The sequence below is a fragment of the Tiliqua scincoides genome, chromosome 2 (genome assembly GCF_035046505.1).
Source record: "Tiliqua scincoides isolate rTilSci1 chromosome 2, rTilSci1.hap2, whole genome shotgun sequence".
NCBI classification, from domain to species: Eukaryota; Metazoa; Chordata; class Lepidosauria; order Squamata; family Scincidae; genus Tiliqua; species Tiliqua scincoides.
Window position 1 is genome coordinate 246935489 of NC_089822.1, and position 12016 is coordinate 246947504.

The window sequence follows — 12016 nt, forward strand, 5'->3', positions numbered from 1 at the left end:
GGTGAAGTGTTTGTTTAGCACTGTGAGCTACTAAGCTGTCACTTCCTGTCTTCTTGCAGAATGTTATCTTACTGCTCAGAATGAAAAATGATTTTTTTTTTTTTTTTGAGGAGGGATATCAGTTTCAGCTGTGTGGTCTCTTCCCTAGGGATGAATGGTGCATACTCCTCCCCACTTACTCCCCCACTCACTTGGCACGGCGTGCATTTTGCAGCAGCTGCCCTGCTTTGCGAACATCCCCTGCTGTTTGGTCCAAGATGGCATCCACATTGGCCAGGCTGCTGACACGCTGCTTGATCTCTTCAGCAAGATGGTGGATCTGCGGAGGGGATGCTGGGATGGAGAGGTCCAGGACACGAGTAGCCACCAGTTCAATGCTGTCAGGATCAGCTCCCTCAACTGTGTGAGAGATGGGTCAGTAAGGACTGTGAATGGATAGAATAATAGACGCCTCCACAAGTCCACCCCAGAGATCTCTCTGCCTTGTGTTCCTCTCTTTTCCCGTTCCTTCCTGAGTACCCCCGAGATGGCCACATATGACCTCAGCTAGTTCACAATCCCTGAACATGCTGACCTCCATCAATATTTTGGTTTGATCAGAAGTCATTTCTGAGGGGCATTCTGAGGCCTACAGGGGACAGCAGGGTGGGTCACGGAACAACCCAAAACTGTACATTGGGTTTTGGCAACATTACATTGTACAATGGCAATGGTTCCCAAACTGTACATCATGATGCCCTGGGGCAAAACACTTGCCAGGTGGTCATGGGATGCAGGGAGACTGCACTGTTCTAAACAGTGGTTGGAGGCTTGGCACAGCAGGAAGAACTCCAGTGCGGGATTTTCATGCACTGGGAAAAGCCCACCTGCCCTCCCTGGCCCTCTTACATCTGTCGTTGCAGCATTTTGGGTCCCTATACCCAAAAGTAACTGGCGATGATGTCATCACTAGTAACTTCCAAGAGTAGTAACTAGTAACTAGTAACTTCCAACACTGCACCTGCAGAGGCGCCATGAGTCCTGACAGTTTGGGAATCGCTGCAATAAGGCATTGGAACACTGGAGGGAGCACTGCAAATAGAGTTGCAACCCACCATGGGGGACAAGGTGGGTCACAGCACTGAAAAGTTTGGGAACTGCTGACCTTGCCCCCTCCAAGGCAAGCTTGTATGTGAATTTGATTTTTTTTAAAGCATAATACTCTTGCTTACTTGTTTGTTCTGCAATATTTATCATCATAGTTTTTGAGGGTTTTCTTTTGTGGAATGCTGGCACTTTTTGGGTACCAAATTCAGACTTACAAAACAATGCCCAGATTCCAGCCAAGCTGGCACTGGGGAGGAAATCTGCAACCCAGGATAAAGGCTCTCGGTGTTGTATAGTATGGGTTATCATTTGGGGCTTCTTGTTTTTTAATTTTGTGTGTTTTATTGGGTGTTCTAAATGGCATCTGGAAGCTTTTAAGAGTGGCAGGGAGAGCACCTCTGGAGGGGATGGGACAGAACAAATGTAACAAATCTAGATCTGCCCTAGATCTGGGGCAGAAGAGAACTGCCTGAACTTGCACTTACGATTCAGGAACCCCTTGATTTGCTGAATGAGGTCTCGCAGCTCCTTGTTAGAGCGCTCCAGCCGGGCTTTGGTAGCGTTAGCGTTGTCCAAAGCTGCCTGAGCTCTCTGCTTCGCTTCACCTGCCCGTGCCTTTGCCTCAGCCACCTGCCCAAAAACATTCCAGATCCCCTGGTCAGTCAGCAGGGGGCAGCAGATACACAGGAAATGCAGAGAACTCTGGTTCCAGGAATAGCAGTAACGTCTTAGCTCCATTTAATGCCTCTGGAACTATGTCCTGGGACATGTGTCATGCCTCATTTGGGCCCTTCTGATGGAATATGACAAATGCAGAAAGCTGAGAACCTTTCCCCCCCCCCCCATTCCTGCCCCCAAAGCAAACCTTGCTGTTCCCATCAAAGCTTACCTGACGCAGCAGGACATCTACATCAGCCACAGCACGGCGCAGTTCACCCTCAGCATGGCGGGCTCGGTCCAATGCATTATCAGCGGTGGACACAGCCCCATTGCAGTTGAGGCCTCCGCAGTGACGCCTGCCATCTTCATCGCGGCAGCCGGCCCCTCCGCAGGGGCTGCTGGAGCAGGGAGCATCACCTGAGGCACCACATACCTAGGAGAAGGTGCAATGGGACAATTGCACAGGTTGTGGCCATCTCTTATTCCTTGCCCTGCTTGACAAGACTGCAAGGCCAATCCTATCTCCCACCCCACAATAGCAGGCAGCCACACCAAAAAGGCATTCTCTGCATGCTATGGTGGGGGGAGCAACAACATGAAGGTTAAAGGGATGTAAGTAAAAAACATTTTTACTTACCTCCAAGGTCTGCTATGGATCTCCTCGAATATAAGCCACGTACTTTGGTGGTGTATGTTCAAGGAGGGGAAAGGGTGGGGAGGTTTTGGAAAGGGGGGATAAGATCCAGTGTGCGTGATTACCGCTGGATCCACCTCCTTCTTACCCATAATCTGTCCCCCCACACTGATTTACTTGCACCTGAGCAGGTTGCTGGTCACGGCAGCAAGCCTCTGATGCGGCCACTCCTTTTCAGTGGCAGTTTGAAAATGGTCACCACTGCCTGTGTGGTTGGCAACCCATTTACAGCAGAGGGACACTATTCTTCTGCCATAAATCAAAGCATAGGTTTGGGCCATACCTCACGACACCACCCCAAGCTGGTCTATCCTTCCCCACAACCCAGGCTGACTAATCACATACATTTGACTTGGTCATTCTCACTTCACCCAGGCAGACTTCATGCACATGAAGTCCAATGACCAGACCTTTTGATTCCTCAGGTACTTTGCCCTTATAGAATTCTTTGAAAAGGTCAACAGGCATGTGGATGTGGGAGAACCCGTGGACATTATATATCTGGACTTTCAGAAGGCGTTTGACACGGTCCCTCACCAAAGGCTACTGAAAAAACTCCACAGTCAGGGAATTAGAGGACAGGTCCTCTCGTGGATTGAGAACTGGTTGGAGGCCAGGAAGCAGAGAGTGGGTGTCAATGGGCAATTTTCACAATGGAGAGAGGTGAAAAGCGGTGTGCCCCAAGGATCTGTCCTGGGACCGGTGCTTTTCAACCTCTTCATAAATGACCTGGAGACAGGGTTGAGCAGTGAAGTGGCTAAGTTTGCAGACAACACCAAAACTTTTCCGAGTGGTGAAGACCAGAAGTGATTGTGAGGAGCTCCAGAAGGATCTCTCTAGACTGGCAGAATGGGCAGCAAAATGGCAGATGCGCTTCAATGTCAGTAAGTGTAAAGTCATGCACATTGAGGCAAAAAATCAAAACTTCACATATAGGCTGATGGGTTCTGAGCTGTCTGTGACAGATCAGGAGAGAGATCTTGGGGTGGTGGTGGACAGGTCGATGAAAGTGTCGACCCAATGTGCGGCGGCAGTGAAGAAGGCCAATTCTATGCTTGGGATCATTAGGAAGGGTATTGAGAACAAAACGGCTAGTATTATAATGCCGTTGTACAAATCGATGGTAAGGCCACACCTGGAGTATTGTGTCCAGTTCTGGTCACCGCATCTCAAAAAAGACATAGTGGAAATGGAAAAGGTGCAAAAGAGAGCGACTAAGATGATTTTGGGGCTGGGGCACTTTCCTTATGAGGAAAGGCTACGACGTTTGGGCCTCTTCAGCCTAGAAAAGAGATGCCTGAGGGGGGACATGATTGAGACATACAAAATTATGCAGGGGATGAACAGAGTGGATAGGGAGATGCTCTTTACACTCTCACATAATACCAGAACCAGGGGACATCCACTAAAATTGAGTGTTGGGCGGGTTAGGACAGACAAAAGAAAATATTTCTTTACTCAGTGTGTGGTCGGTCTGTGGAACTCCTTGCCACAGGATGTGGTGCTGGCGTCTGGCCTGGACGCCTTTAAAAGGGGATTGGACAAGTTTCTGGAGGAAAAATCCATTATGGGGTACAAGCCATGATGTGTATGCGCAACCTCCTGATTTTAGAAATGGGTTATGTCAGATGCAAGGGAGGGCACCAGGATGAGGTCTCTTGTTATCTAGTGTGCTCCCTGGGGCATTTGGTGGGCCGCTGTGAGATACAGGAAGCTGGACTAGATGGGCCTATGGCCTGATCCAGTGGGGCTGTTCTTATGTTCTTATGCCCAATTTCCCATCATGCTCCATTCTCAACACCAACTCTTCGCCTAACCTCCATACTTCCTTGGAGCATTGCCTTCCCAGCTCACTCACCTTCTCATTAATCTGACGTAGGCTCAGTCCCCCAACACGTGTCGATAGGTCACCGAGAGCTCGCCGGTTGGCTGCATTCTGCCGATTGAAAGCGTCTCTCCGTGCCGTCATCAAGTGTTCCGTGCGGTGCCGGGAAGCAGCTGACTGGCTGACAGGGCTAGGCACAGCCAAGGTGGAAGTGTTGGCCCGATGTTCAGCTTCCCGTGACTGCACAAAGGACTGGCGTACGCTGTCATAGGCACCTGGTCAGGATCAGATATTAAAGTAGGCTTATTAGAGGCCTGTGCTGGGCAGTAAAACCCAGAATGGAATGAAGGCGGCAGTACAAAACAAGCCCAACTTCACCACCACAAGTGCAGTTTCTGATCTGGAAGCTTTTCTTGCTATCTCCTCTAGGTCTGAATGCTTTGGTTTTGGGGACAGGCCTGGCTCTGCTTTTGCTCTGCCTGAGGCATAGACCTCAGTGATACATGACAAGGTGGGGAAGCTGCGAGGAGAAGAAAGGGAGTGGGTTGGGGGAAAAGGATTAGATTCTATACTAGTGTAGTTTAGTGGTTACTAGGGCAAAGGACCAGGTTGCTCCTAGGCAGCTCTAAATCATGGTTTGCCTGCCATACACCTGGAAGCTCAAACCATGGGGCGAGTTTTGAACTATGGTTAGCACAAGTCATGGTTTCGCTTTATGTTTGACCCCAGCCATGATGTCTGTCTTTGTTCTAAGGTTACACCACAAGCTCATAGGTGAGGTAAGATTCACAACAGGAACTTCCAGCTCACGGCTCATGCTCTTTACCATTCCTCTTGCCAGAGACAGCATTCCGTCATCACCTGAGTGGAAGCTGCCAGTCAAAAGTGATAGGCCAAGCCAGAAGAAATCCCAAGAACAGCAGGGAATGGTTTTAGAGTTGCTTCACCTCTAGTTGAAGTAGTATGTTGGACACTCACCCAGGACATTGGCATTCTTGAGGGCATCAAGCTGGCGTACCAGGTCTGCCAGGCTAAGGTTGAGGCTGTGGGCACTGCGCTCCAGGATGCTTAAGTTACGGTCATCGTCGACGTTCTTGTCCTCAATGACTGTAAGCAACCCCTCTAGGCGGGTAAGTGTTTCCGTGACCTCTGCTATCTCTTGCCTAATAAGAGGATGTAAGAGAGAATTGCAGTGGGCCAGCCCTCCTAGTCTTGATCCCCATTCCTGTCCTTTACAGACAGGGATAGGAGGAATACAGCACACACTTTTCCTACTAAGGATCCAGCTCTTATCAATTGGTTCTCTTGGGGCCCAAACCTATGGATACACTGCATCACCAGAACTCATGTCCCAAAGGTGCAGCCTAACAGAGATTGCAAAAAGGGAGAGGAACAGGGTGGGGAGGCTGCAGGAGGGGGTGGATCCTATCCAGTAGCAGCCTCCCTTACTCTCTTCGGACTTGTGCTAGCAAAATCAGTAGCAGGTCCAAGGAGATCTAGTGGAGCTGGAGGCTTACACAGGGTTAAGGGGACTTAAATCCTCTTTCCCTGCTGAAGCCTCCCAATCTGCACCCCCCCCCCCCCAGTACAGCATGCCCATTTTGGCAGAGCTGCACCCATGGGGAGGGATAGATAGAATTGGGCCTTAGATCATATGCAGATTTGTGTAGCTTGTATGTAAATTGTTTAATTTACATAAAATATCTACATATAAATGAACAATCATAACCATCCGATTAATCAAGTAAGATGCTTGCAATCAGATAACAGGCTGTAATTATTACCCTTTTAAGAAGGATTCACTGCATTTTTTTAATTAATTGTTATTCACGAATCTATCAAAAAACAGAACTACCACATTCAGAGGTTGTATATTTTTGATGGCACCAGGTTGCTGGAGCTCCCCCACCCCTTCTCTATCTACCCTGATGGCACAATGGGCATTATCACTGCCAATATCTAAGGGGTTGGCCTGACCAGGTGGGCCCACTGATGGACATGGGCCCTCAGGCACTGCCCCACTGGTGTCTGCTGGCACTCCTGCTAGATGTTGGAGACAGAGAGCAAGGGATGACTGGACAGGATACCCTCCTTGTGAACTTTGCACCTGGAGAAGCATCTGCTGGAGAGAGTACTTGACTAGATGGGTGGCTCTATCAGATCCCATCTAGCAAAGCATTGAAGTTGACTTATACCAAGTCAATCCATTGGTCCCTCTAGTGCAGTCTTGATAACATCAGGGGTCAGCAACCTTTCCAGCAAAGGGGTTGAACTCCTGGGTTACTGAGCTCCCAGAAGTGTAGGCACAGAACTCAATGTGGGAGGAGAAGCCTTGTAATGTGCTGGCCCATTTAAGGCCATGTTTTGCTTAGGTTGTAGTTCTTCTACCAGCTGGGGCAAAGTAATGTGATTACTGAAGAGGGAAATGCTGGTCAGCTGATTTGGCTAAGGATTGAGGCTATAAAAGAATGTGGAACAGAGATGAGAAGAGCCTCATTGTCAGCGGTAGGTGAGCCCTAGGAGTGGTTTCTTGCGTGATCTTCCCTTTCTCTAGTTCTTGGAGTTGTGTGTGAATATATGGTTTGCTATTAACAATTTTAATGGCCTTTCTGTCAACTTAAACTTGGGGTTTTGATATTCAGAATAAAGTGGGAGATCCTGCAACCTGTATTAACCCTTTTCCATTTAAAACACTCCCCACCCCATCCAGCCCTTTTCTTTTCTTTTCCTTGGGCTTGAATTACCCAATAAGGGGAAGGAGCTTAAGGCCAGTAGACCCAAGGACAGGTATAGGACCATAACAAGCCTTCCACCCAATCTGCTGTGTGCTGGATAAGGAATGGTAGAACTCCCTGCCCAGGCTTATGGCACAGGGATTCTGTGAGCCGGGGCAAACAGCTATGCCATTCCCTGTCTGGTGCACGGCAAACTGGGCAGGAGACTTTGCCTTCCAAACTGTGTGGGTTGGATTGCCTTCGGTGGTGGGCCGGATCGGGCCTGTGGGCCGCAGGTTGCTAACCCCTCTTCCCCAACTGGCAATGGCTTTGCAGATGGGGTCTTTCCTGGCCTTTCTACCTGGAGATGTCAGGGACTAAATTTGGTCACTGCTTGAATGCAATGCTCTACCATAAAACCACAGATACTCCCCTGTCTCTGATCTTGCCTCTCCCTCTGCTCTTAGGCACCAGACTTTCCCAGCACATGTGTCAAGTTCATGCAGTGCTGGGACCACCTTTCACTCACCGCAGGTCACCCATATTATGCAGGAGGTGGGTGATGGCACTGGCAGTGGCATTGCGGGCATTGACAATAGCCTGGACAGCACTGAGCTTGTCCTGTAGTCGGCGGAAGGTGCCCTCAAATGCCCCAGTGAGGCCAGTTTGCTGGAGCTGCTGGGCGCGCTGGACCAGGCCGCGGGTGCGGGTTGCCAAGTCCTGCACAATGCGGTCCCAGTCCCCGAAGCACTGGTGGCAAGGTTGACAGGCAGGGAAGTCGCCGGCGAAGCCACGGGAACACTGGTCACAGCGCACGCCTGACACGCCCGGGCGGCAGGAGCAGTGCCCGGTGATGCGATGGCACTGGGGAGTCTCGATTCCACGGGGATCACAGTCACAGGCTGCCCACAACACAAACTTAGTTAGCAAGAGAGAATAAAACCTTTCCCTTCCCAGTACTTCTTTGCAGCTTATTCCCACAAGGCATTAACCCCTTCCAATAGAAATCACCATATAAGGAGATTAGTATCTAGGACCCCACAGCAACACTTTCCCAAAATATATTCACCGACTTATTTAAATAAATACAGTTCCTATTTTCTCATAGCGTGTGGTCCTTATTTATGGGTTAGTATTAATAAGTATCAAACACAATTTTAGCCGTGATTCTTGTCAGACTTCCAAGCATATTTTAACAAGTGTAGCCATCTTGATTATGGTGACTGAAACTTTCACTTGGGTTTGGCCTAACTTGTACCTAGTAAGTCGTCAGTAGTTGAGCAGAAGGGCCTTTAATAAGGATGAAAACCAGCCTTTTGAAATGTCACAGAACTCAGTTGGAGGGAGGACAGAGAAACAGCTATTTACGGTTACAGAGAGACTGAGTGCGAGAGATGGGTATTTAGCTGGGAGTTGGCTGAAATGGGGACCCAACTGTTGCTCTTTGGAGATCCGATGCAGGAGTAATGATTGTGTTGCTTGCTTTACAAGTCTGCTCCCAATATACAACCCTTGCATATTTTTAAAATAGGTGGATATTACAGAGACAGCCTAAGTCTCCTGTGTTCATTCACTATAAAAGAAGCAACAGTTCTGTGCCACTCCCAGCACTCCAACCGTTTGGGGGAAGTGGGTAAGAGTCTGTTCTTGTAAGCATGCCTTGGATTCAGGGAGCCCCTTGTGTGAGCAGAAGGCATTGCCAATCCCATTCTTCTGTGCCACATCCCTTGCTATGCCAAAGGGTCTCCCAACCCCCAGAAATGGTGTTTCAGTGGTGCAAGGGTTGCAACAGGAAAAAAGCAGGAAATCCCCACTGTACGAGTGAAGATCCACACACCGTTCTCTGGATACAAGCTACGAGGCCTGGAAACTGTCTTTTAAAAATAAATCAAAGTGAGTATTTTCAGATCTTCTGCATGGCAAGGTACAATCATGAGATTTCATTTGTCCCTGTCCTTTGACTCTGCCACTTCTGCTGCCTTCAGTGTTTGTGGCCCACACCTACCTGTTCGCTGGCCACACTCACCTCTGCATTGCTGCTGGGGCTCCCCCCAGTGGTTCTCCTGGCATTCTGAGCAGGTGCGGCCCCCAAAACCTGGCCGACATTGGCATTGCCCTGTGAACTAGAAGATATGGCCGTTGGAAGCAGAATGTCAGAAATCCCCCAAAGCAATTGCAATCCTGGCCCCTGTGCTGCCTGGGGCCAGGACTACAAAATGTCCCCCAAAGCCTAAAAAAACATTGCTTCCGATTTTTGGAGAAAACCAGAAGTTACATTTTTAGGCCTTCTGAAGCTAGGGAGAGGCTCGGGCCGGAGAGGCTGCAAGCGGCCTTCCTGGCCCTCAATAGCCTTCTGATGCCTTCAGAAAACCTAAAAAGGGAAGTGAACCCCCAGTCGCCCCAGGTACGCCAGCAAATGTATGTACAAAGCAAACATAGCTACATACAAAGCAAGCATTTGTGTACTACCCAAGGTGCTGTCAAGACACCTAAGCATAGACCTGAGACTTAATAATCATAATGCAAATAGCAATGTAAACTGTTCAGTGGGCGCCACCAACATTATCTCAGTAATCCTCACAACAGCTCTGTAAGCATTATCACTTCCATACTGTAGAGAGGAGATCTGTGGTTGAGAGAATGATGGTTTCTCTAAGGTCAGCTAGTGAGTTCATGGGAGACTGGAAGGGGGGCAGGGGAGTGCTTGCATTTACTCAGAAGAAAGCTCCATTGCGTTCAATGGGGCTTCCTCCCAAGCACACATACCTACATAGGATTGTGCCATCAGTCTTTTAGCCACTGAGCTACAATAACTCGGATGAGCTACTATAGAGCATTGAAAGACATGCAGAGTGAATCAGTGCAAGCAAGAGAGATGCTCAGTCTATGCCTGTCTTACCCCATCCAGTGCTAGGCCACAACCACACCGATATCTGTGTGCTCCATTCTGCATGCTGAGCTTCTGTACCCCTAGCATTGTGGGATCCCTGGCACAAAAGCCCAATAGCACTGACATTTTGGCTACTTCTGATGCCTCTACCCAGTGTGGGTCGCACTTATTATTATTATTATTAATATACCGCTTTTCAACAAAAAAGTTCAGAAAGTGGTTTACAGAGAAAATCAAATAAACAACCAATGGCTCCCTGTCCCAAAAGGGCTCACAATCTATAAAGATGCAAAAGAACACCAGAAGACAGCCCCTAGAAAAGGCACTGCTGGGGTGAGGCGGCCCAGTTATTCTTCCCCTGCTAAAAAGAGGAGCAGCCACTTGAAGAAAGTGCCTCTTACCCAGTTAGCAGGGGTATACCAATAGCAGCTTATTGTTTAACCCCATAGCCACCAGATGCTCTTTGTTCCCACAGCCTTGCCTCAAAAGCTCCTGCCTGCCTCCCTAGCACAGAGGTTTGGCTAACCTGATTGCAAGCTTGGCTGAGCGAGAACTGGGGGTGGCAGTCACACGGCTGGCAGCCCTGCCCACCAGCCAGGTTCCAGAAGTTGGGGGCGCAGCGATCACAGCTCTGTCCTTGGACGTGTGGCAAGCACTGGCATTGCCCACTGTACCGCTCACACCGGCACTGTTCCCGGGATGGGCACTCACTGCGCACAGTGCCCAAGAAGTTACAGGAGCAACCTGTAGCGACAAAGACAAAGGCTACTCAGTCAGTCCTTCAGGGAAACAGCATAAAATGGTGGGCCAAGCAAATAACTTGCGTACTAACTGGATACATAAATATGTAAGTGAAAGAAATTGTGTTTCAAGGTGCACAATGAACGGAGACTTTTATTTTTGGAGATCCAAGGGCCTGTATGGCAGCGTTCATGCTTTGGCAATGCTGTGTCTGTGTTCAGGAGGGCAGGAGATATGAAGAAGTAACAAGGAAAGTCTGATTCTCAAGCAGCTCCCGCAAGCATCACTGTGTGATTAAGCAGGCATTCCTCTTCCCTGTACATGGAAGATTTAAGAACATAAGAAGAGCCCCCCTGGATCAGGCCCATCTAGTCCAGCTTCCTGTATCTCACAGTGGCCCACCAGATGCCTCAGGGAGCACACAAGACAACAAGAGACCTGCATCCTGGTGCCATCCCTTGCATCTGGCATTGCATCTGTCTCTCTGTTACTGGAACTCCTAAACCCAGTCCCACAAACCTTTGTAAGCCCCAGGTTTTCGGTACCATAATCATGAGGACTAGAAATAGACTGAAAAAGAATACACTTAATTCTAAAAAAATGACACAAGATATCAAACTAGAATGTCAGATTCCACAGAACATTTTATGATCAGGCCCTGTGAAGATTTCCAGTTGCTCTGGGTACAGATTCGTTTGCCCAAAGAAGGACATAGAGGTGCCTTTACTGCCCAATCCTATGTATATCTACTCAGAAGTAAATACACTAAATTCAAGAGAACCTATTCTTAGGTTAGCATAAAAAAGACTGCAGTCTTAGGTTCTTAGCAATTTTACTGCAATTAAATTGGAAATAACAAAATGATACATCGAAGCATCAAAGGTACAACCACACCTGAAGCCCTCAACATTCATTTCCCAATACCAGGTCAGTTGTGATTGGAAAAAGTACAGTAATCTGGAAACCTTAGGGTGCAATCCTATGCATGCTTACCTGGGAGTTGGTTCCATTGAATTCAATGGGACTTACTTCTGAGTAGACATGGTTAGGCCTGGATGTTGGTATCTAGTTAGATGTGAACTGAATTGTACAACTTGCTGTGATTGGGGTTTAGATTTAATAATAAATAAGAATTTTGTGTGTGTGTGTGTGCGTGCGCGCGCAAAACCACAGCAAGGCGTACAGGAGGACTTCAGTAGTGTGCCCTGATGCAGTTTTCATCCCAGTGATGATCCCACTGCATGCCATTATTAAATGGAAAAGAAACTTTTCCTGTCCACCCCTCACCATGGTTTTGCCCCATTTCACAAACCCGGCCCACACTTCCTGTTTGTAATTAAGTCTAAGCCCTGATGGAAGCACATGTTGCACTGGACCCTTGGATGATTCTTTAAGGTTCCTTCCAA

General features: G+C 48.5%; 1 protein-coding gene across 1 annotated transcript in view; it reads right to left on the reverse strand.

Moving 5' to 3' along the window:
- The window catches only part of LAMB2 (laminin subunit beta 2), a 60752-nt gene that overhangs the window by 10381 nt on the left and 38355 nt on the right, over positions 1–12016 (reverse strand). The window contains exons 22-29 of the mRNA XM_066617935.1: positions 10396–10613; positions 9006–9102; positions 7509–7881; positions 5244–5428; positions 4299–4540; positions 1976–2179; positions 1572–1716; positions 192–399 (exon numbers count right to left, since the gene is read on the reverse strand). Coding sequence (XP_066474032.1) covers positions 192–399; positions 1572–1716; positions 1976–2179; positions 4299–4540; positions 5244–5428; positions 7509–7881; positions 9006–9102; positions 10396–10613 — 1672 coding nt within the window. The remainder of the gene's footprint in view (positions 1–191; positions 400–1571; positions 1717–1975; positions 2180–4298; positions 4541–5243; positions 5429–7508; positions 7882–9005; positions 9103–10395; positions 10614–12016) is intronic.